Source organism: Pogoniulus pusillus, chromosome 20, assembly GCF_015220805.1.
Source record: "Pogoniulus pusillus isolate bPogPus1 chromosome 20, bPogPus1.pri, whole genome shotgun sequence".
Taxonomy (NCBI): domain Eukaryota; kingdom Metazoa; phylum Chordata; class Aves; order Piciformes; family Lybiidae; genus Pogoniulus; species Pogoniulus pusillus.
The window spans coordinates 20,087,044-20,112,266 of NC_087283.1; the positions used below are offsets into that span (position 1 = coordinate 20,087,044).

Consider the following 25,223-nt stretch of genomic DNA (forward strand, 5'->3'; position numbering starts at 1 on the left):
TTATCCCTGCCCTGCTTCTGCTGGCCACACTGTTGCTGATCCAGGCCAGGTTGCTGGTGGCCTCCTTGGCCATCTGGACACACTGCTGGCTCCTCCTCAGCTGCCATCAGCCAGCACCCCCAGGTCCTTTTCTGCTGGGCAGCTTTCCAGCCCCTCTGCCCCAAGCTTGTTGCAGCCCATCCCCTTCATGGTGCTAATTTGACACTTTTGGAGACCACAGTGGTCTCCAGCACTACCCTCTGGTTCCATCCATGGCAGTGGAGAGCTGGAGACCAAGAATCAAAGTTACCAGAGCAGTGCAGGCAGAGGCAGGAAGCATATGCATGGGTCTGTGAAGGGGGAGCTGCTGCCAGTGGCAGTCCTCAAACACCCACAGGTTTGCACCCTTCTATGTGCACACTTCCCTCATCTTCTTTTTGCAGAGCTGCTCCAGGAAATATTGATGTGCAGCAGGGAAAGGTGACAAAAGCAAAGCTCTGCCATCATTTGGGAAGTCCCTCTTCCCAGAGAGCTTCTTCTTGAAGCAAATCAGGAGACCCTGTTCATGTTTGTGAAGGAACCCAGCTCCCAAAGTGCCCTGGTTGCCTGACACCATGCCCTGAAAGTTGGTGAGGCAACAAGGAGTTGGCATTGAGCAGGACTGGGGTGGGGAAGATTTTTCCTCTTCACCTTGTCCTTTAAATTATAGAATCTTAGAATCAACCAGGTTGGAAGAGACCTCCAGGATCATCCAGTCCAACCTAGCACCCAGCCCTAGCCAAGCAACCAGAGCATGGCACTCAGTGCCCAGCCAGCCTTTGCTTCAACACCTCCAGGCACGGCCACTCCACCACCTCCCTGGGCAGCCCATTCCAATGCCAATCACTCTCTCTGCCAGGAGCTTCCTCCTCACAGCCAGCCCAGACCTCCCCTGGCACAGCTTGAGACTGTGTCCCCTTCTTCTGTTGCTGCCTGCCAGGCAGCAGAGCCCAACCCCACCTGGCTACAGCCTCCCTGCAGGCAGCTGCAGGCAGCAATGAGCTCTGCCCTGAGGCTCCTCTGCTGCAGGCTGCACCCCCCCCAGCTCCCTCAGCCTCTGCTCTCAGGGCTGTGCTCCAGGCCCCTCCCCAGCCTTGCTGCCCTTCTCTGGACATAGACCACCAAGTAAAACAGGACCATGAAAGAGGTTGTGGAGTCTCCTTCTCTGGAAACTTTGTCTGGATGCCTTCCTGGGTGACCTGTGCTAGATTCTATGGTCCTGCTCTGGCAGGGGGGGTTGGACTTGGTGATCTGTGGAAGTCCCTTCTGACCCCTAGCATCCTGTGATCCTGTGAAAGGAAGCAAGGTTCTTTCTGCCTGAAGCACCATCCCTTCCTTCAGGCACAGGTGACTCTCACCCCCAGAGGCAGCCCTTCAGTGTAGGAGGCACAGATTGATTGTGGAGTGGAGATCAGCACCCCCTGGTCAGCAGCAGGTCCTGAGCATTAAACTAATTAGGAGGCTGCAGCTCTGCAGGGCCTCCCTGCAGGAAGGCTCTGCTCTATAAATCATCACACACAAGAGGCATTTAGCCAGAGATGGTACCAAAAATTCACCTTTCTCCTGGGAATGCTCCCACCCTAGGGGCTGCTTTCCCTTTCTGTTCCCAAGACAATGTCTGTTTCCTTCTTTGTGTTGGGAAGGTTTGTGGCAAAGCCATGTCCCCTCTGCCCTGCCACCCTTATGCAGCACAGAGGGGTGATGGTGTAGAGGGGGCTACAAAGCTGCTGAGGAGCCTGGAGCAGCTCTGTGAGGAGCAAAGGCTGAGAGCCTGGAGAAGAGCAGCCCCAGATGGGACCTTCTCAAAGCAAGAGCTAAAGGGTGGGGGGCAAAAGGATGGGGCAGACTCTTGCCAGTGGTGCCCAGCAACAGGCACAAACTGGAACCCAGGAGGTTCCATCTGAAGATGAGGAGAAACTTCCTTAGTGTGAGGGTGCTGGAGGCCTGGAGCAGGCTGCCCAGAGAGGTTGTGGAGTCTCCTTCTGTGGAGAGCTTCCAACCCCAGCTGGGCACTGTGCTCCTGGGCAAGCTGCTGTGGGTGCCCTGCTCTGGGTGTGGGGTTGGGCTGGATGCTCTCTGGAGGTGCCTTCCAACCCCCACCGTGCTGGGGTTCTCTGAAAGCATGCAAAGGCACCTGCAGAGTGGCAGATGTGGAGGCTAAAGCCAGCAGGCATTCCCAAGCCCAGCCCATCGCTGCCCTCGGCTGTTCCTCAGCCGCCTGCTGTGTGCGGGATGCGGGATGTGGGATGCGGGATGCTGGAGGCGGGATGCAGGATGCGGGAGGCGGGATGTGGGATGAGGGATGCGGGATGAGGGATGAGGGATGCGGGAGGCGGCGCCGCCCGCCTGGGCTCCGCGCATCGCCCCAGCGCCTGCTGCCGCCGCACCCGGGGGACTCTCGGCCAGCGAAGGGCAGCTCTGCAGAGGAGAACGGCAGTGTGGGCTGCCAGGGTTCGCTTCTCTCGCCTCTCCCTGCTTGCAGCGCGGCGGCAGAGCACTTCCCTGCGGAGCATGAAGCCATGCGGCTAATGTCCCCATCTGCCACTCCCTCTGCCATCCTCTCCCTGGTGGGCAGCGCTGCCTGTGCCTGCCTGGCCTGAAAGTCCTCAGCGAGGGGTGAGGTTGGAGCTTACAGGTCTCACACTCAGCCCTTCTGCTCAGGGCTTGGAGGACAGAGCAGTCCTCAAAACACCCTGCCCCCAGGGGGCTGCTGGGGGGGGCTCACAGGGACTGTCCCACAGGCACACCCTGCCCCCAGGGGGCTGCTGGGGGGGCTCACAGGGACTGTCCCACAGGCACACCCTGCCCCCAGGGGGCTGCTGGGGGGCTCACAGGGACTGTCCCACAGGCACACCCTGCCCCCAGGGGGCTGCTGGGGGGCTCACAGGGACTGTCTTACTCTCAGGGTTGACTCCTTCTTGTATCAGACGTGCCAGGGACAGGGTGAGTGGTGGGTCACAGAGAATGGTAGCAGTTGGAAAGGACCTTGTGAAGATCATCCAGTCCAGGCCCCCTGCAGCTTGCCCAGGAGCACAGTGCCCAGCTGGGGTTGGTATCTCTGCAGAGAAGGAGCCTCCACAGCATCTCTGGGCAGCCTGCTCCAGGCCTCCAGCACCCTCACACCAAAGAATGTTTTCCTCCTGGCCAGATGGAAGCTCCTGGGTTGCTGTTTGCACCTTTTGCTCCTTGTGCTGATGCTGGGCACCACTGACAAGACTCTGGCCACATTCTCTTGTCCCCCACAGGTCCTTTAGCTCTTGCTGAGCACTGCTCAGATCCTCTCTCAGGTGCTTCTCCCCAGGCCAGACAGCCTCTCCTTGTAGAGGGAGATCCTAGGCCAGGTGCCAGACCCACAGAAGTGGTTTTGCCAAGACAGTCAGAGGTTGTGGAACCATCTCAACTCCAGAGGTCTCTTCCAACCCCAACAATTCCATGATTCTGTGACCTTTCCCACACCTCTGGAGCTTTCCAGACCCACCTCCAACTAACCAGAGTGCAGAAAGGATGTAGTTTGGGTGCCCACCTCAAGGTATTTTCCAAAGGTCAGGTTTGAATAAGACACTGCAGAGCTTTTCTTCATCATCTCAGCACCTTCCAGTGTCTGTCAGCAAGCCAAGTGCCAAGCAGAGGTGGGAGGCCTCACTTAAGTGTGTGGAAGGTGGATGGAAGAGTGGAGGAGGAAGGGGGAAGTTTGTCTCTTCTGTGATGCACAGCAGCTGCTTGATGCCAGACAGATTCAGAGGTCAGCTGTAAAACACAGATGTGTGAGAAAGAGAGGGAGAGTGAGGGGGAGAGCTGTGCATGGAGCTATTTATTCAGTGTCTGCAAAAACTCCTCTCTGGGCTTGGAGCTGGGCCCTGGATGTCTCTGGAAGAGGCATATTCACCAGCCCTGCTTGGGTTCCAGAGCTCATTGAGGCTGCAAATGCCAGGAAAATAACTGCCTTTTGCTGGGGTGCAGCTGGGGAACTGGGTCCCCATTTCTTAGATGCTCTGGGAGGAGAAGGTGGAGTTTAGGAACACCTCCAGGGGTGGTGACTCCTCCACCTCCCTGGGCAGCCCATTCCAATGCCAGTCACTTAGAACCATAGAATCAACCAGCTTGGAAGAGACCTCCATGCTCAGCCAGTACAACCTGGCACCCAGCCCTAGCCAAGCAACCAGAGCATGGCACTCAGTGCCAACCTAGCACCCAGCCCTGGCCAAGCAACCAGACCATGGCATTAAATGCCTCATCCAGGCTTTGCTTCAACACCTCCAGGCACAGCTACTCCACCACCTCCCTGGGCAGCCCATTCCAATGACAATCACTCTCTCTGACAACTTCCTCCTCACAGCCAGCCCAGACCTCCCCTGGCACAGCTTGAGACTGTGTCCCCTTCTGCTGTTGCTGCCTGCCTGGCACCAGAGCCCAACCCCACCTGGCTACAGCCTCCCTGCAGGCAGCTGCAGGCAGCAATGAGCTCTGCCCTGAGCCTCCTCTGCTGCAGGCTGCACCCCCCCAGCTCCCTCAGCCTCTCCTCTCAGGGCTCTGCTCCAGGCCCCTCACAGCTTTGTCGCCCTCCTGTGGACACCTTCCAGTACTGCAACTTCTCTCTTGAATGGATGAGCCCAGAACTGGACACAGCACTCAAGGTGTGGCCTGAGCAGTGCTGGTCACAGGGGCACAAGAACCTCCCTTGTGCTGCTGCCCACACTGCTCCTGAGCCAGCCCAGGATGCCATTGGCTCTGCTGCCCACCTGGGCACACTGCTGCCTCCTCTGCAGCTGCTCTCTCCCAGCACCCCCAGGGCCCTCTCTGCCTGCCTGCTCTCAGCCACTCTGGCCCCAGCCTGTAGTGCTGCTCGGGGTTGTTGTGGCCCAAGTGTAGAACCTTGCACTTGGCCCTGTTCAATCTCATCCCATTGGCCTCTGCCCACCCATCCAGCCTGGCCAGGTCCCTCTGCAGGGCTCTCCTACTCTCCAACAGATGAGTCTCATTCTGCCCCCAGCTTACAGGTAGATTGTTTCTCACTGAAACAGCAGAGGCACCTAACACTGTGCTCTGAGGTCAGGGCCTGGGTCCCCTCAAAAGAGGTCTCAGGATGGGTTCTCTGGAGGTCATCCAGTCCAATCTCGCTGCTAAAAGCTGGGTCACATTACCCAGAGTTACATCCAGGCAGGTTTTGGATCTGTCTAGAAGAGGAGACACCAGAGCATCCTTGTGTAGATGCTGGCTGCTTTCAGCACATCACTTTGATTTCCCCCAAGTTCCTGCCTGGTGGTGGAGCACTCCTTTTTTTGCTTGCTGATAACTAGCACCATGCCTCTGCTTTCTGGCTTTGCTCATCTTCACCACCACCACCACCACCAGCACATGGATCTTCTAAACAAGCCCTGAGATGCAGCTTTGAGCACAAGCAGCCACCAGAGGCAAAAACGCCCCAGGGTTAACCTTTGAGCCAGGCTGAGTGACAAACATGATTAATCAAAGTAAATAACAGCCCAAAAAAATGATGTTTACTGGGATTTAGTCCCCCAGAATGGAAGCAGGGTACGAGGTGATGTGCTGGTTGGACCTACGTCAGAGCAGCTCTGCAGGGGTTGGCAGATGCATCCCATACAGCTTCACACAAAGCTCTGCCTGGTCCTTCAGTTCAGATGGAAAACCTTAATTGAGGGAAGAAAAAAGGGGGGAAAGAGTCCTCTAGTTAGTGTCCAGGCAACTCTGAAGGGTAGGAGGCAAGATTTACCCTGGGGTGATCAGAGAGGTGGCAGCCTGAGTCCAGTAGACAGCTCCTAGGTGTAGGTCAGCAGCACTGGTACAGGTTAGGGGTTGACCTGCTGGAAAGCAGCTCCCTGGAGAAGGACCTTGGAGTAGAACCATAGAATGGTTTAGGTTGGAAGGGACCTCAAAGATCAGCCACTTCCAACCCCCTGCCATAGGCAGGGACACCTCCCACTAGAACAGGCCTCATATGACCTGACCTTGAACACCTCCAGGGAAGTTGTGAAGCACAGAAGCACCCAATGTGATCTTTGATCACATTGGGTGCTTCTGTGCTCCACAACCTCCCTGGGCAACCTGTGCCAGTGTCTCACCACCCTCACTGCAAAGAACTTCCTCCTAACATCCAGTTTGAATCTCCCCTTTGCCAGTTTGAACCCATTCCTCCTCATCCTGCCATTCCCAGACCTTGTCGATGGAGTAGTGGTGGACAGGAAGTTATCCATGGCACAGCAATGTGCCCTGGTGGCCAAGAGGCCAGTGGTACCCAGGGTGCATTAAGAAGAATGTGGCCAGCAGGAAGGAGGGTCTCCTGCCCCTCTGCTCTGCCCTGATGAGATCACATCTGGAGAGCTGTGTCCAGTTATGGTGTTCCCAGTTCAAGATGGACAGGGAACTACTGGGGAGAGTCCAATGGAGGCTGTGAGGATGGTGAAGGGACTGGAACAACTGTGTGATGGGGAAGGGCTGAGAGCCTTGGAGCTGTTTAATCTGGAGAAGAGAAGGCTGAGAGGGGCCCTGATCAATGCCTGTAAACATCTGAGGGGTGGGGGTCAAGAGGAAGGGTCCAGGCTCTTTTCACTGGTGTCCTGTGACAGGCCAAGGGGCAGAGGATACAAACTGGAACCCTTCCTCAACATGAGCAGAAAGTTCTTTCCTGTGAGGGTGCTGGAGGCCTGGAGCAGGCTGCCCAGAGAGGCTGTGGAGTCTCCTTCTCTGGAAACTTTCAGGCCCCATCTGGATGTGTTCCTGTGTGACCTGCCCTGGGTGATCCTGGCTTGGCAGGGGGGTTGGACTCTTTGATCTAAGGAGGTCCCTTCCAACCTCAGTCCTTCTCTGATTGGTGAGGAAGAGCCAGGGCATGATGACAAACAAGTTGCTTGCAGAGACAAACGTGGCAGCCACTGAGGGCAGGCTGCTAGGAGGAGCCTCTCTCCCTTCCAGCAAGCTAACAAATTCTTTGGCACTGTGGCTGTCAGAAGCAGAGTCCCAAGCCTGCTTGCTGAGCACAGCCTGTGTGCTTGGTGACAGTGACATATGGCAGGCAAGTACATAACAGTGCTTCCATCCAGGCTAGGCATAAACCAGAGCCCCTTGGGAGCTGGATTGACACCCTGGGGCTGGGGCAAAGGCAGACAGGCAGTCCAGGGTGAGGACAGAGGTCACTTCTCCACGTCTGCCCCTGGCCTTCACTGCTCTAAGAAACCCAACCCTACCCTGCCTCTGCAGAGTCCTCTCCAGTGCCCAACTGCTCTGGAGGTCTGTCCTTTAGCCAAGGGTCAGTTACTCTTCTAGCTTGATGGCTAAAGCCTGGATCTGTCCTGATTGTCCCCCTGTATGGGACTCTGGTGACCACCTCAGACACTGGTCAGTGTGGGGCTCCTCACTAAGAGAAAGATGCTGAGGTGCTGGAGTGAGTCCTGAGCAGGGCAGCAAAGCTGGTGAAGGGTCTGGAGAACAGGGCTGGAGAGGAGTAGCTGAGGCACCTGAGGGTGTTTAGCCTGGAGAAGAGGAGGCTGAGGGGAGACCTCATTGCTCCCTGCAGCTCCCTGCCAGGAGGTTGAGCTGATGTCCCAGGGAACAAGCAACAGGACTAGAGGAAGCAGCCTCAAGCTGCACCTTTAGATTGGCTATTAGAAGCAAATGTTTGACTAGAAAGGGTTCTCCAGGGCTGGAGCAGGGTCCCCAGGGCTGGAACAGGCTCCCCAGGGAGGTGCTTGAATCTCCATCCCTGGGGTTGTTTAAAAGACACAGAGATGTGGTGCTGAGGGAGGTGGTTTAGTGATGATCTGTCAGTGCTGCATTAAGGGTTGGGCTCAACCGTCTTGAAGGTCTTTCCCAACCAAACCCACTCTGCAGCTCTGTGATCCTGCTGCAGCTGGACACATGCAGTGCCCAGGGGTGACCCAGAGCTGAACAAACCCTGCTCTCTGTAACAAACAGCCCAAAGACACCAGGAACAAGTTCTGCATGGGAAGAGTGATTGGCATTGGAACAGGCTGCCTGGGGAGGTGGTGGAGTCCCCATCCCTGGAGGTGTTTAAGAGGAGGCTGAATGAGGCACTTAGTGCCATGGGTTAGTTAGTTAGAAGGTGTTAGGTGCTAGGTTGGACTGGATGATCCCAGAGGTCTCTTCCAACCTGCTTCATTCTGTGATCAGGGCTTGGAGTTTGCCCCCCTCCATGGCAAACAGCGTTGGGAAAGGGCAGTGGGATACACAGGGAGGCTGAGGGGATCTAGTCTGGGATGCTCCTACCACTGCAGAACCATCCTGAAGGCAGACAGTCTAATGCCAGGGGACTGAGCAGCTGGGGAAGAGCAGAGGCAGCAGTGGAGGAAGCACCACTTCATGTCTGCTCCCAGGGGCAAGGAGCTGCCTATTTTTAGCTCTGGGGGTAGCTGAAATGCCACCTTGGTATTCATTAGCCAAAGGCCCATCAGATGGGAGCAGCTAGGCTGGCAGGGTGGCACTGAAGCCTTGGTGGGTCTGGTTTGTTTTTCTCGGTTTAATTGCTTGCTTCAGTCGAGAGGCAGAGCATGGCAGGAGGCTCAGCTCCTCTCACCTCGGGAAAAGTGGGAGCACCAGACCCTGGGGGAGGTGGGAAGGGAAAAGTCAATCAAGCAGCATTTCAGAACCTACCTGCTGGGCCCAGGGGGGGCTGGAGATTTTAATGTCATTCCCAGCTTGAGATGATGCCTGGAGAGGCAGAAAAGAAAGGGAGATCTTCTCCTCTTGGATCCTTAATTGCTCGTTAAATCATCTAACAAATGCCTCAGCTCCTGGATGGCCTTGCCAGAGGGGCTTCAGCCTTGGCAGGGGGCAGGAGTGCAGTTAAAAACTCTCCTACCCTGCTTCTTCTGGGTCTGTAAAACTGAGACTTCGGTGGTTTGCTCTGCAAAACCAAACCAGGTCTGGAATCTATTTATTGCCATTCAGCAGGAGCCACAAACTTGCCTGCCAGCTGTGCTCTTGCCCTCCTGCAAACAGCCTCAGCAACAGAACAAGGGGGCACAGTCTCGAGTTGTGCCAGGGCAGGGCTAGGCTGGCTGTTAGGAGGAAGTTGTTGTGAGAGAGAGTGATTGGCATTGGAATGGGCTGCCCAGGGAGGTGGTGGAGTCACTGTGCCTGGAGGTGTTGAAGCCAAGGCTGGCTGGGGCACTGAGTGCCATGCTCTGGTTGGTTGGCCAGGGCTGGATGCTAGGTTGGCACTGAGTGCCATGCTCTGGTTGATTGGCCAGGGCTGGGTGCTAGGTTGGCACTTAGTGCCATGGTCTGGTTGCTTGGCCAGGGCTGGGTGCTAGGTTGGACTGGGTGATGTGGGAGGTCTCTTCCAGCCTGGCTGATTGTGTGATTGTATGATTAGTGGTGTCACAACCTGCCATACCCCCAGCAGCCCAGCTCACACACACAAGTCCTGCCCTGCCCTCCTGAAAGCATGCCAGCAGCCGTGCAGAGCTGTCTGGGCCAGAGCAGAGCAGAGCCCCGAGCAGAGCAGCCATGAGCAGCTCCTGTGTTACTCAGAGTGCCTAAGAAGAGGAGTGGCAGCCCCCAGCAGGGCAGGCAGAGCTGCTGTGTGAATATTCCCTGAGCTCCCCGCAGCACTCCGGGGCAGAAAGCAAAGCTTTGAAATCAGCTCTGCTCCTCAAGGCTCCTTCCTTTGTCTTGCCTGGGAGGTGTGAGTCACCAAGAGTACTGCTCCATGCCGAGCAGGAGGGACAGAGGCTGCCTGGGCACTCAAATGGAAGTGCAGCAGCCTGTGGGGGGAATCTGATGTGGGTAAAGCTAAAGACTTTAGGGTCATGAAGCCTTCAAAGCCTACCTGTTAGGGATGGGATGGGATCTCCATGGAGTGCTGAGGCTTTAGAGGCAGCAGCATGCCCAGCTGGCATCTGGGCTTGTGCCAGGAAGAGTGTGGCCAGCAGCAGCAGGGATGTCATTGTGTCCCTGTGCTGGCACGGGTGGGACCTCCCCTCCAGCGCTGGGGGCAGCTCTGGGCCCTCGCTGCAAGAGACATAGTGAGGGGCTGCAGCAGGGCTGGAGGAGAGCCATGAGAATGGGGAGGGGGCCAGCCTAAAAAGTCCCTCCTCAGCGTTTTGTTAGGCCCCCTTCAGATCTTGGAAGGCTACAAGAAAGTCACCTGGAGCCTGCTCTGCTCCAGCCTGCACAGCCCCAACCCTTTCAGTCTGTGCTCACAGCAGAGCTGCTGCAGCCTCTCAGCATCCTCCTGGCCCTGCTCTGGACACTCTGCAGCATCTCCACAGCCCTCTCATAATAGAGATCCAGCCTGGCCTTGAACACCTCCAGGGAGAGGGCATCCAAACTCTTCAGAGTGATGAAAGGAAACCTCTGCTGATTAGGCAGCACCTCTGGGCTGGCTGTGAGGAGCTTGGGGAGGGGGTAGGAGATCCATGTGCTGCAAAACGAGCGGAGGGGGCACGACTTTGGGAGCCCTAAAGCATCAGCCACTGTGGGCTGTTAGAGCAGGGCTGAACTCAGCTGTTCCCAGGCTGTCTAGACATTCCCATCCTAAATGTGAGCCATCTTCCTGACCCAAGCTGTGTCAGAAGACCATCCTCTGGGAAAAGCTGCTGCAAATCACATATTTTCCCACTGGGAAAGCTTCCATGCAGGGAGGACAGCCAGCTGGCCCTGCCCTCACTGCCATACTCCAGAACCACAGGAGATTCCTCTCCCCCTGACTCACAGAGCCAGCCAGCCAAGGTGGGCTGCCAGGAGTTAGCCTCTCTAGCCTGGGCTCACAGCAAAGCACAAGCATTCAGCAAAAGCAATAAGGCAGCAGCTGAAAAAAAAAGCCCCAAATTCCTTTCTGGAAGCTTCCTGCTGTTGCCTGTGCAAGGAAGGTGCCTCAGCAAGGGTACACAGGTGGCTGCAGGTTCTGCTTCCCTCTGCTAACTGCCACACGAAGATCAGTTGCCTTCTGTCCCCAGGAAGCTCCACACACATGCAGAGTGCTGCCTGCTTTGTCTGCTGGGGAAGAATATTGGTGGCCACGAGGTGGACTGCAGAAATAACCTCATCCCTTGTGGCTGCCTTACTCCATCCTCCTCTTCCTCTTTCTGCCAGGTCGTACCGGGCGGATCCTAAAGTCCAATGCCCAACTTTGCAGCCTCCTTACTCCTGTCCATGGGTGAACAGCTTCTGAAACAGAGCCCCAGCCTCATAGCATCAGAGAATGGGCTGGGCTGGAAGGGACCTCCAAAGGGCATGCAACCCAACCCCTCCTGCAGTCAGCAGGGACATCCTCCACCAGAGCAGGTTGGCCAGAGCCCTGGCCAGCCTCACCTTGAATATCCCCAGGCATGGGGTCTCAGCTACCTCCCTGGGCAACCTGTTACATAGTGTATATATACATACATATATAGGTTGGACTGGATGATCTTCAAGGTCTCTTCCAAACTGGTTCATTCCATGATTCTATAAAGAACCTGTTCCTAACAACCCATCCAAATCTGCTCTAGTTCGAAGTCATTGCTCTTGTCCTATCCCCACAGGCCTTCATGAACAGTCTCTCTCCATCCTTCTTCAGGTACTGTAAGGCAGCTCTTAGGTCTCCCTGGAGCCTTCTCCAGGCTGAACACCCCCAAGCTCCCTCAGCCTGTCCTTGTAGCAGTGCTGCTCCAACCCCCTGATCATATTCATGGCCCTCCTCTGAACCTGCTCCATCAGGTCCATGTCCTTCCTAAACTGAGGGCACCAGAGCTGGTACTCAGCACTGCAGGTGAGGTCTGAGCAGAGCAAAGAGGCAGAGTCACCTCTCTAGATGAGCTGGCAACGCAGCTTTGGATGCAGCCCAGGCTGCCATTGGCCTTCTGTGCTGCAAGCACCAACCCACAGAACCATAGAATTGTTTGGGTTGCAAAAGGCCTCTAAGATCATCAACTTCATGGGCACCATGGCCAAATCTGTGGCTCTCAGCTCTGCCTTGAGCCCCCTTTTGACCTCCTGTTTCTTTCCCCTGCAGGCTGATGCCAAGATGGTCTGCGATGTCGTAAGTCGGATGGAGGACACAGAGCCCTTCTCTCCCGAGCTGCTGTCAGCTATGATGAGGCTCTGGGCAGACTCTGGGATCCAGGAATGCTTCAACCGGTCCCGGGAATACCAGCTTAACGACTCGGCCCAATAGTGAGTATCCCTGCCTATTGTCTTGCATGTTAAGAAGCTGCCTCTGGGCTTGCTGGAGTTTTAACTGCAGTTAGTGACCTCACAGCAGTCGCAGGCTGCTGCAAGACAGTAAGGACCAAGCAGGGCATTCAGTCTGAGGTCAGTCCTGTTTCCCAACAGCTCAAGGTAGGCTATGAACCTATGAACACAGATCTAGTGAGCTGTAGTGAGCTGCTGGAGAGCAGCCCCAAGGAGAGGGACCTGGGAGTGCTGGGGGAGAACATCCATGGCACAGCAATGTGCCCTGGGGGCCAACAAGGCCAATGGGGTCCTGGGGTGCATTAAGCAGAGTGTGTCCAGCAGATCAAGGGAGGTTCTTCTTCCCCTCTACTCTGCCCTGCTGAGACCTCATCTTGAGAACTGTGTTCAGTTTTGGGCTCCCCAGTTTCAGAGGGGCAGGGATCTGCTGGAGAGGGTCCAGCAGAGGGCTATGAGGATGATGAGGGGACTGCAGCACTGCCTGATGAGGAGAGGCTGAGGGACCTGGGGCTGTTTAGTCTGGAGAAGAGAAGGCTGAGAGGAGATCTTACCAATGTCTGTAAATGTCTGAGGGGTGGGGGTGAAGTGGCTGGGGCCAAGCTCTTCTCAGTGATGCACAGCACTAAGACAAGGAGCAGCAGCTACAAACTGGAACAGAGAAGGTCTCACCTTGACCTGAGGAGAAACTTCTTCACAGTTAGGGTGCCAGAGCACTGGAGCAGGCTGCCCAGAGAGGTTCTGGAGACTTTCAAATTGCCCCTGGATGCATTCTTGTGTGAACTACCCTAAGGGATCCTGCTTTGGCAGGGGGGGGCTGGACTGGATGATCTCTGGAGGTCCCTTCCAACTTGTAAAGTTCTGTGGTGCTGTGACTATTTCTGCTCTTGTGGTGCTGCAGCAGAAGGCAGGTGGTGACACACCACTTGGCACTGACCAAGAAACAAGTGGGCAGCCTGCAGATGTGTGCTTGGTGTCACAGCAGCCTACCCAACTGCTTCTCACCATCTCAGCAGTAGTCACAGAATGGTTTGAGCTGGAAGGGACCTTAAAGATCATCCAGTTCCAACCCCACCTAGGTCCTGCCATGGGCAGGGACACCTCCCACCAGCCCAGGTTGCTCAAGGCCTCACTCAACCTGGCCTTGAACACCTCCAGAGAGGAGCCATCCACAACCTCCCTGGGCAGCCTCTGCCAGTCTCTCCCCACCCTCACTGCCAAGAATTTCTTCCTCATCTCCAGTCTCATCTCCCCTCTTCCAGCTTCAACCCATTTCCTCTTGTCCTGTCACTACAACAATCCCTTCCCAGCTCTCCTGTAGCCCCCTTCAAGCACTGGAAGACCACAAGAAGGTCTCCTTAGAGCCTTCTCTCCTCCAGACTGAAGAGGATCCTGACACTATGCTGCCTTTTAATCACTACTGGGTGGACACTCTTGTCTAATCCATATTCCATTGCCTGTAACAGCAAGATCAGCCTTCTCCTGGCAGCAATTGTCTTGCCTTTTATTTTTATCACAAGAGAAAGGTCTGTGGCAGAAACATACCTTCAGAGACAGGAATTACAGCAAATGCTGCTCCTAATTGCATTACAACCTTGTGGCAAATTCTTCAATTGTTTTAAAGTCAATTACCTGGAGGAAAGCATTTGGATTTTTTTCCTTCCCTGTAAGACAGCAGCTGCAAATAAAGAAGCTCAGCCCTCCCCACTGTGACCAGCTGCTGGGCAATTCATCAGGCACAGCTCAGTAACCACAAGCAGCAGCCTCTGTGCTCTGCTATTCACAGCATCCAATGTGTGGCTGGAGCCTAGCAGAATGAGTTTTACAGAGCAGCAGAATGGTCTGGGTTGGAAGGGACCTGCAGAGATCACCAAGTCCACTTGACCTTAGCAAGGCCTTTGAGACCATCTCCCATGGTGTTCTAGTGAGCAAGCTCAGGAGGTGTGGGGTGGAGGAGCAGGCAGTGAGGTGGATAAGGAACTGGTTACAAGATAGAGTTCAAAGAGTGGTGATCAATGCTGCCAGGTCCAGCTGGAGAGCTGTGACCAGTGCAGTCCCCCAGGGATCAGTGCTGGCTCCAGTCCTGTTCAACATCTTCAGCAATGGCAGAGTCTGCTCAGCAAGTTTGCTGCTGGTACCAAGCTGGGAGGCTTGGCTGAGACAGCTGCAGGCTGTGTGGCCATCCAGAGAGACCTGGACAGGCTGAGCTGGGCACAGAGGAGCCAAATGAGGTTCAACAAGGACAAGTGCAGAGTCCTGCAGCTGGGAAAGAAGAATGAACTGCACCAGTACAGGCTGGGAGCTGCTGGAGAGCAGCCCCAAGGAGAGGGACCTGGGAGTGCTGGGGGAGAACATCCATGGCACAACAATGTGCCCTTGTGGCCAAGAAGGCCAATGGGAACCTGGGGTGAATTAAGCAGAGTGTGTCCAGCAGATCAAGGGAGGTTCTCCTCCCCCTCTACTCTGCCCTGCTGAGACCTCATCTTGAGAACTGTGTTCAGTTTTGGGCTCCCCAGTTTCAGAGGGACAGGGATCTGCTGGAGAGGGTCCAGCAGAGAGCTACAAGGATGATGAGGGGACTGGAGGGCATGGCTGATGAGGAGAGGCTGAGGGACCTGGGGCTGCTTAGTCTGGCAGGGGGGTCGGACCCAATGACCTCCTTGGGTCCCTTCCAGCCCCTGACATCCTGTGAGCTGTGATTAGGCTGCCCAAAGCCCTGTCGAGCCTCGTCTTGAATGTCCCTGGAGGTGTTCAAAAGAGACTGGATGAGGCACTCAGTGCCATGGTCTGGTTGATTGGCCAGGGCTGGGTGCTAGGTTGGACTGGATGAGCTTGGAGGTCTCTTCCAACCTGGTTGATTCTATGACTATGATCTCCAGATATGGACCTTGAACATCTCCAGGGAATGGACCTTGAATATCTCCAGGGATGTGGCCTCAACTACCTCCCCTGGGCAACCTGTTGCAGTGTTCCAGCAGCCTCGTGGTGCAGAACTTGTTCACATCCAGTCTAAGTCTGCTGTGCTCTAGTTTGCAGCCACTGCCCCTCTCCCTGGCACTGCAGGCCCTTGGAAACAGCCTCTTGGCCACAAATCTCTCACATCCAGAGAAGGCTGCGTTCTCCTCCCTGCCTAGGGTGGGCTGTGCTGCCTCTCTCTCTGCTCAGCCATGCTGTGAATCCTGCCAGGGCTTCTCTCCTCCAGGCTAGGTCAGATGTGAAATTCGAAGTCCTTCAGCATTCATGGACCTGCTGCCCTTTGGGGGCCTCTGGTGGTCCCATCAGCAGGAGCAGAGATGCTGTCACGGGGCAGGGGCACTGCCATGCATCCTGCTGCACCTCCAGGCCCTGGTGCCATCACACCAGATGGTGATGCAAGTGAGAGCTCAGTTGGCACTTATTCACACCCAGTGGACTCCCAGTGGAGAGAGGCATATTACTCATTTCATCCTTCACTGCTTTGAGGGGTAGGAGTTGGTTTTTTTCCTGCTTGAGTGAAGGATTTGAGACAGTTTTCTTCCCCCCTTTCCCCTTCCCCAGCACCACTCCCCCCCAAAAAAGCACTTCTCTTTCCTGACACTGATGCTGGGTTTAAAACTACAAAATTTGAGCTCCTTAGGGTAGGGAGAAATAAATTCCAGACAAGAACTGATTCTGAAGCTCCTTAAAGTGATGGGCAGTGAGCTGGGTGAGCACTGCTCTTGTTTCAGGCTCCTCTTGCTGTGAACAGGGACATGGTTTTGTGGCCACACTGGTTTTAGGTTGATGGCTGAACTCAGTGATCTTAGAGGTCTTTTCCAGCCAAGAGTTCTACGGTTAGGAAAGGCTTTGAGGAGACCTTAGAGTGGCCTTCAGTATCTGAAGTGGGCTACAGGAAGGCTGGGGAGGGACTAGTGACAAGGTCTTGTAATGACAGGATGAGGGGGAATGGGTTTGAACTGGCAGAGGGAGATTCAAACTGGATGTTAGGGAAGGGTTCTTTGCAGTGAGGGTGGTGAGACACTGGCACAGGTTGCCCAGGGAGGTTGTGGAGCACAGAAGCACCCAATGTGATCTTTGAAGGCTGGCTGGGGCACTGAGTGTCGTGGTCTGGTTGGCTGGCTAGGGCTGGGTGCTAGGTTGGCACTGAGTGCCATGCTGTGGTTGCTTGGCTAGGGCTGGGTGCTAGGTTGGGACTTAGTGCCATGGTCTGGTTGATTGGCCAGGGCTGGGTGCTAGGTTGGACTGGCTGAGCTTGGAGGTCTCTTCCAACCTGGTTGATTCTATGACTCTATGATAGGAGAGGAAATGGCCAGGGGAGGCTTAGGTTGGATATCAGGAGCAATGTCTTTGCTGGTGGAGTGGCTCAGGGACTGGCATAGACTGCCCAGGGAGGTGCTGGAGTCAGCATCCCTGGAGGTGCTCAAAAACCCCATGTAGACATGACACTTGGGGTCATGGCTCAGTGACCATAGTGGTGTTAGGCTGCTGGTTGGACTGGATGATCTTAAAGGGCTTTTCCAGCCTTAATGGTGGTTCAGTGAAGAGAAAACAGCACTTCAGCCAAGAAAGAACAGGAGTGGGGAAGAGGGGAGGTGCTGAGGCAGGCTTCCTGTGTCTTGGGTAGCAGAAAGTAGTACCATGAGGCCATGAAGAGAAGGGAAGAGAGAAATGCAGCAGCTGGTTTCATCCTTTTTCATTACTGCCTTTTTCCAGCCTTCCCTAAGGCAAGTTTCTGGGTGGGTTGAGTTCCACATTCCTAATCTCTTGATTATGTTTTTATTCCTACTTCATCTCCTCTTCCTTTCTTGTCCCTGTGCCTAGGAGCTAAATCGACCTCTGATCATCAAAGAGCCCTGGCATTGCTGATGCCTTTTTCTTCTCTAGCCAGCTTCTTGTCAGTGGCAGCACATCTGTGACCCACATTTGGCTTTGGGAACCAGCAAAACAGAGGTTTCCAGCTGGTTTCCTTCATCTCCTGCTTTCTGTTCAGCTTTTTAAACTCTCCTGTGGTTCCTAGCCTCCAGTTCTTCCCTAGCCTGGGCAGTGGAGTGCAGCACATAAGGCAGGTCTGATCTGCACCACCCAGGGCTGGAGGCCTGCCTCGAATAGCCTCCAAAGGGAGAGCAGAGCAGAGAGAGCATCCACGCTGGGTGCTGCTTTCCCAAACACTCCCAGGCCCTGCAAGATGTGTAGGCAGGCAGAGAGAGTTTGCAAGTACACAGGCACAAAAGAGCCAGAATCCATCCCCACTTCTTCCCCTCCTGTTTCCAGGAACACTCTTGAAGCTCGTTTGGTGACGCCAGGGCTGTGAAAGCACCGTGAGAATGGAACATGTTGCAGGGCTGCATTCAACCCATCCCAGCTTCACACCTCGCAGAGGTGTCAGGGCTGGGGAGCTTGCTGCCTTTGCCTCTCTCCCTAGGGACTGAGGGGAGGGAGAGATGCCTCCAGGGAGAGATGCAGACCTTGCTGCTCAGTGGAGGAAGAGAGGTGCAATTGAGAGCACCCTCAGCGAGTTCATCAATGACACCAAGCTGTGTGGTGCAGCCGGCAGGCTGGAGGGAAGGGTTCCATCCAGAGGGACCTGGGCAGGCTGCAGAGTAGGGATCCATCCAGAGGGACCTGGGCAGGCTGCAGAGCAGAGATCCATCCAGAGGGACCTGGGCAGGCTGCAGAGCAGAGATCCATCCAGAGGGACCTGGGCAGGCTGCAGAGCAGGGATCCATCCAGAGGAACCTGGGCAGGTTGCAGAACTGGGCCCAGGCCAACCTCAAGAGGTTCAACAAGACCAAGGGCAAGGTCCTGCATCTGGGTTGGGGCAATCACAAGCACCAGTATAGGCTGGGCAGTGCCTGGATTGAAAGCAGCTCTGGGGAAAGGGACCTCGGGGTGCTGGTGGATGAGAAGCTCAGTGTGAGCCAGCAGTGTGCAGTGGCAGCCCAGAGAGCCACGCAGAGCCTGGGCTGCAGCAGCAGCAGTGTGGGCAGCAGGGTGAGGAAGGAGATTCTGCTCCTCTGCACTGCTCTGGTGAGACCCAACCTGGAGCACTGTGCCCAGTTGTGGAGCCTGTGACGGGAAAGGTCTGGAGGGGCTGGAAGGTGTCCAGAGAAGGGCCACGAGGATGCTCAGAGGGCTGCAGCTGCTCTGCTATGGGGACAGACTGAGAGAGTTGGGGCTGGGCAGTCTGGAGAAGAGAAGGCTCCAAGGAGACCTTATTGTGACCTTTCATTGTCTGAAGTGGGCTACAGGAAAGCTGGGGAGGGAGTTTTTAGGGTCTTGGGGAGTGATAGGACTGGGGGGAATGGAGCAAAATTACAAGTGGGTAGATTCAGGTTGGATGTTAGGAAGAAGTTCTTCAGCATGAGGGTGGTGAGACTGGCACAGGTTGCCCAGGGAGGTGGTGGAAGCCTCACCCCTGGAGGTTTTAAAGGCCAGGCAGGATGTGACTCTGAGCAACCTGACCTGGTGTGAGGTGTCCTTGCACGTGGCAGGGAAGTTGGAACTGGATGATCCTTGGGGGTCCCTTCCAGCCCTGGCAATTCCATGATTCTGTGAACTGCTGCCCTACCACAGCTCACCACATCCCTGCCAGCTCAAGTCTGTGCCAAGCACTGAGCCCAAACTAAACAGCACTTTGAGAACTCCAAACTCCTCTGGCACTCAACCCAGCACAAAACATCACACACTGCCTTCCTTCTCACCCTCTCTCCTGTGGGGCTGTTGCCTGATGCCTTTTCCTAGCGAAGGAATTGTCTTTGCACGGCAGTGTCACCTTCCCCGTTGCATCCCACATGCCAACAGGCACTTTGCATCGAGAAAACACTTAAGGGAGCAGAGCCAGACATCGTTGGGATGTGGGGAACAGCTTCCAGACCCTGAAACAGGCTGCCTGGAGAGGCTGTGAAACCTCCAGCCTTGGAAACGCTCCACACTGAGCCACCTGGGGGGAATTTCACCTCGCAGTTAGCCCTGCTTTGAGCAGGGGGATGGTGCAGATCAACTCCTGCTGGGCCAAACTGGCACTTCTGATCTCTTTCTCCCTTAACACTGGGTTGAAATGGAGAGGGGGAAGGTTTCTCCAGGGTTGGCTGTGACCATGCAGCTCTATGACAACGCCCAAGTCCCACCAGTGCCCTGGTCTAAAGGTTTGCCTTGATGGCACAGCCATCAAGGCAAACCTTTAGACCAGGGCACTGGTGGGACTTGGGCACCATGCATGGCTCTCAGAGCATGGCCTATTTTAATGAGCTGCAATTGTTGCTGACTCTCTCTGACTGAAGAAAGAAGGATTACAGGTCAAGGTTTTGCATTAATATTCCCCTCAGCTGCCCAGATTCCATTTTTCTCCTCGCAGCTTTTGCATCAGAACACACTTTGCTGCCTGCCCCTCTTGCCCCTGGCTGTCACTTGCACCTTCCTTTGCCTTTCATTTGGAGGCAGCAGCAGCATAAATAGAACAATCCAATTAATTGGGATGACTTGCTCTGGGTTCTTTAGTGAGGTGGGATCACCTTTTGCAGCTTGCAGCCCCAGCAGTGAGGAAGCAGAAAGGGAAAACACATCACAAGAGCAGATGTAGATACATTTGTCTGAGTTTATGGTTTAATTTACCCCTTCCTCTCCCCCCCCCCCCCTCCAAGTAAGTAAATATCTCCACCAGCTTTGAATAATTAAATTCCCCCTACAATGAGCAAAACAAAAGAGCTCTTAAAGGCCAGAGCTGGTTGCCTGCAATCACCAGCCTTGCCCTGTCCTCACTAATGAGATGCAAATAGATTCCTAGCTCTGAGCATCAGCCTGTTAGAGTCCTGGCTTTGGGCTTGGGAGAAGGTTCAGGCTTCATTACTACCTTCATCAGATAAAGAATCACTGTGGGTGTATGGCTGCACCTGGAGCTGGGTGTGAGCTGGGCACGTTGGCTTTGAAATCAGCTGGGTGTCTTCCAGCACCTCAGTGCCATGGTCTGGTTGCTTGGGCAGGGCTGGGTGCTAGGTTGGCACTCAGTGCCATGGTCTGGTTGATTGGTTAGGGCTGGGTGCTAGGTTGGCACTGAGTGCCATGGTCTGGTTGATTGGCTAGGGCTGGGTGCTAGGTTGGACTGGCTGAGCTTGGAGGTCTCTTGATCAGTCCCCAGCAGCCAGGACTGTCCCAGTGTTGGCAAAGCTCCTGCCCAGAAGGGAAGGAGCCAGGCAGTAGCTGACTCTGCCTGGAGGAGGAGGAGGCACTACCAGAACTGGGAAACCATCTCTTTCCCTTGCACTCCTTGCTGAGAAGCAGCAGCAGTGCTAAGCACAGCACAGGGTAGTCCTGCCTGAGCAAACCTGCTGAACCCTGGACAAGCTGTTCTCATCTCCACCCGCCAGACCCAGCAGGGGTTTCTCCCTGCTTGCACAGGGCTGTGGGTGTCGGCTGCGGCGCAGGAAGCTTTGCCTCTCTTTTGGCTGAGTGTTTGTGTATTTTTAGGCTGGAGAATGCTTACAAAACGAGCTGGAGCTGGCAGGCTGCCATCGAGGCTTGGGGCTTGGTTTTTGGTTCTGTTCAGTTTGGGTTCTTTGCTGTTCTCCACAGCCCCCTTTAACCCACCAGCTCTGATCCTGTGATCCTTCAGCTTTATCCTGGGCATGTCGCAGGTGGAATGGAATCCCTTCTTGTTGGCCTGGTTTATGGTCACCTGTCCTGTCCAGTCCTCCACTTCCTCACTGCACCTCGAGGTGCTGCAGTGACCTGGGTACCATGGAAACTAGTCCAGGCAATCACAGAATCACAGAATCAACCAGGCTGGAAGAGACCACCAAGCTCAGCCAGTCCAGCCTAGCACCCAGCCCTGTCCAGTCAACCAGACCATGGCACTAAGTGCCCCATCCAGGCTTGGCTCCAACCCCTCCAGGCACAGCCACTCCACCACCTCCCTGGGCAGCCCATTCCAATGCCAATCACTCTCTCTGCCAACAGCTTCCTCCTAACATCCAGCCTAGAACTCCCCTGGCACAGCTTGAGACTGTGTCCCCTTCTGTTGCTGGGTGCCTGGCAGCAGAGCCCAACCCCACCTGGCTACAGCCTCCCTGCAGGCAGCTGCAGGCAGCAATGAGCTCTGCCCTGAGGCTCCTCTGCTGCAGGCTGCACCCCCCCAGCTTCCTCAGCCTCTCCTCTCAGGGCTGTGCTCCAGGCCCCTCCCCAGCTTTGTCACCCTTCTCTGGACACCTTCCAGTATCTCAACATCTCTCTTGAATTGAGGAACCTTTCTGCACCACGACCCTTGGCAGCAACTCTATACAGCAAACGTTGTCACTGTCACTGCTAGAAGCAGCCACTGCCTGTGAGAACCTGCCCTGAGCTTCAGAAAGTGCCACCACTGAGCTGAGAATTCACAAGAGGACAGAATCCATTCTGCCCCAGTTCAAACCAGGCCCAGTGGAGAGCAGGCAGCTTTGCTCCAGAGGAGAGCCCCTGTGTAGACACACAGTCCACATCAGCAGGGGAAAACTGAGGAAAAATGGGATGCAGCCCAATCCCTGCCCTTGAACAGACAACCCTGCAGCCTCTGCCCTGTGTTCCAGAAGCACAGAGCCACATTACACACCTCCCTGGGCCTGTCTGCTGGCTCCAGCTGCTCCCTTCATGGTGTGGCACATCACACTGCCCCCCTGCCTCTGTGTGCCAAGCCTAGGTCCCCTCCAGCACCTGGGAGATGACCCTGGGGAGCACTGTCTGCCTGCTCCCTGGCTCCTTCCTCCTCTGTTTTCCCCACTTAATGCCTTGAATTCCATCAGTCCTCAGCCCAAGCTACAAGTGGGTCACACAGTGAGTGCACAAAGAAGACTGAATGTGAACAAGGTGCATGGGGCTGCAGAGCAACAGCAGTGCAGACATGAGTGCTGTGGAGCTGCTGAGGGGCCTGGAGCAGCTCTGTGAGGAGCAAAGGCTGAGAACTCTGGGGCTGCAGAGCAGCAACAGCGCAGACATGAGGGCTGTGGAGCTGCTGAGGGGCCTGGAGCAGCTCTGTGAGGAGCAAAGGCTGAGAACTCTGGGGCTGCAAAGCAGCAACAGCGCAGACATGAGGGCTGTGGAGCTGCTGAGGGGCCTGGAGCAGCTCTGTGAGGAGCAAAGGCTGAGAGCTCTGGGGCTGCAAAGCAGCAACAGCGCAGACATGAGGGCTGTGGAGCTGCTGAGGGGCCTGGAGCAGCTCTGTGAGGAGCAAAGGCTGAGGGGCCTGGAGCAGCTCTGTGAGGAGCAAAGGCTGAGAGCCCTGGGGCTGAGAGCCTGCAGAAGAGCAGCCCCAGAAGGGGTCTGAGCAATGCTCAGCAAGAGACAAAAGGTGCAGGGCAAGAGGTGCCCAGAGACAGGACAAGGAGCAATGGGTGCAAACTGGAGCCCAGGAGGTTCCATCTAACCAGGAGGAGAAACTGCTTTGTTGTGAGGGTGCTGGAGCCCTGCAGCAGGCTGCCCACAGAGGCTGTGGAGTCTGCTTCTGTGGAGAGCTTCCAAGCCCAGCTGGGCTTTGTGCTCCTGGGCAAGCTGCTGTGGGTGCCCTGTTTTAGCTGGGGGTTTGCACTGGATGATCTCCAGAGATCCCTTCCAGCTCCCACCACATAATGACCCAGACCTGTCCCACAGCCTTCCCAGCATGGACCTAGTGGAACACTCTTGGGATTCAGGGGCTTATTTCTGCTTTCCCTTTGCAATGGGAGCCAAAAACCTCTTTCTTTGGAGAAGCTTCCAACACTGATTGGATGCCACTGATCCTTCCAGCAGCTGGTGCAGTGCCACCAGCTGAATACATCTTCCTGCATCTGTGATTACTGCTTAGCCTGTGTTTAAATGCAGCACCATTGATCTGCAGGGCTCATCAAAATCCATGGAGGGACTCATGGAGTCACGTTGGCTGGAGCAGCAAAGCACACCACAGACATCCATTCTCAGCCTTCTCTGCTCACACACACACACAAAAAGAGAAGCCAGCCCACACTGAACTCTCTTTCAAGTTCTTGGCTTGACATAGGCTTTAATCATCCCTTGTAGCACCCTCTTGTAGGCTGCTCTTGATGGAGGAGAGGATATCTCTGGCTTCTAACAGGCCAGCAAACTTCTACTGGCCTTAGAATCATAGAACCACAAAATCATTTGGGTTGGAAGAGACCTTTAAGATCACCTTAGAGACCTTTAAGATCATCAAGTCCAACCACTCAACAGTGGTAACAGTGCAGTGTCTGCCCCTGCAAAATCCCTGCTGGAAGCATGGAAGGAGATTGCTTCAGGGTTAAACAGCTCCATATGGAGAGGTCTTGTGCTTAAAGCTCCTGACTGCTGCTTAGGGAACCCAGACTGACTTCCAGGTGCCTGCTGTGTCCTATCCCCTTAATCCTTACATTCCTCCAAAAACTCAGCCTGGAGAAGAGAAGGCTCCAGGGAGACCTTAGGGCAACCTGAAGGGGGCTACAGGAGAGCTGGGGAGGGACTTTTGACAAGGGCTTGTGTAGTGATAGGATGAGAGGCAATGGATTGAAGCTTGAGGAGGGCAAATTGGAACTGGAGATGAGGAAGAATTCTACTTTTCTGTTTAAGGCAAGTCCCCACCAGAATGAAGCACCAGGCAAGACAACTTGGCATTCTCTGAAACCACCTGCAGGGAGGCTGCAGCCAGCTGGGGTTGGGCTCTGCTGCCAGGCAGCCAGCACCAGAACAAGGGGACACAGCCTCAAGTTGTGCCAGGGCAGGTCTAGGCTGGATGTTAGGAGGAAGGTGTTGTCAGAGAGAGTGATTGGCATTGGAATGGGCTGCCCAGGGAGGTAGTGGAGTGGCTGTGCCTGGAGGTGTTGAAACCAAGGCTGGCTGGGGCACTTAGTGCCATGCTCTGGTTGCTTGGCTAGGGCTGGGTGCTAGGTTGGCACTTAGTGCCATGGTCTGGTTGATTGGCCAGGGCTGGGTGCTAGGTTGGCACTTAGTGCCATGGTCTGGTTGATTGGCCAGGGCTGGGTGCTAGGTTGTCACTCAGTGCCATGGTCTGGTTGCTTGGCCAGGGCTGGGTGCTAGGTTGTCACTCAGTGCCATGGTCTGGTTGCTTGGCCAGGGCTGGGTGCTAGGTTGGCACTCAGTGCCATGGTCTGGTTGCTTGGCCAGGGCTGGGTGCTAGGTTGGCACTCAGTGCCATGGTCTGGTTGCTTGGCCAGGGCTGGGTGCTAGGTTGGCACTCAGTGCCATGGTCTGGTTGCTTGGCCAGGGCTGGGTGCTAGGTTGGCCTGGCTGAGCTTGGAGGTCTCTTCCAACCTGGCTAATTCTGTGACTTGGTGATCCTAAGAAATTCTTGGCAGTGAGGGTGGGGAGAAACTGGCACAGTTGCCCAGGGAGATTTGGGCTGGCCCCTCCCTGGAGGTGTTCAAGGCCAGGTTGGATTGGGTGTTGACCAACCTGGGCTGGTGGGAGGTGTCCCTGCCCATGGCAGGGGAAGTGGATGATAGTTGTTCAATGTGAGAGCAGTGAGACACTGGAACAGGTTGCCCAGAGGGATGTGTGGATGCCTCACCCTTGGAAGTGTTCAAGACCAGGCTGGATCAGACTTTAAGCAACCTGGGCTAACCAGAGGTGTCCCTGCCTGTGACAGGGGGGTTGGAACTGGCTGATCTTTAAGGTCCCTTCCAACTCAAGCCATGTTATGGTGACTCTATGAAACCTGACACGGGAGGTGCTTGGCCAGGCAGGTGGGAAGAGCTGCTGACCAAACCTGAGCAGTCCACCACCCATGAAGAGAGCCAGCCAGCAGCTTGTGCCTGGAGACCTGTCATGCCCCAAAGTACCTGTGTCACACAGTTGCTGTGCAGTGACTCTGCTCCTCTGCATGGGGTGCTAAAAATTCCCCTGCGTGCAGTCACGCCTCGGGAAGCTGCGAGTCTAACTAGGGCAGCTACACTCCAACCTGCTTTTGTTCACCCCTCCTGCCTACCATTAGTGTTAATATCAACTTGTCAAGTTGATCTTGATGGACAAGCCCTGTGCAGCCCTGCTTCAGTGCAGGGGTGGGGGGGAAGAGAGAACAGAAGCTGCATCTCAGGCAGCATCCCTTCTGCCAAGGTTTGGCACTGTTCTCC

The 25,223-nt window shown here is 55.3% G+C and overlaps 1 protein-coding gene across 1 annotated transcript in view; it reads left to right on the forward strand.

Moving 5' to 3' along the window:
• Nucleotides 1-25,223, forward strand: part of GNAO1 (G protein subunit alpha o1) — a 104,479-nt gene that overhangs the window by 47,255 nt on the left and 32,001 nt on the right. The window contains exon 2 of the mRNA XM_064160483.1: nt 11,986-12,147. Within this exon, the coding sequence (XP_064016553.1) occupies nt 11,999-12,147 (149 nt within the window). The 5' untranslated portion in view covers nt 11,986-11,998. The remainder of the gene's footprint in view (nt 1-11,985; nt 12,148-25,223) is intronic.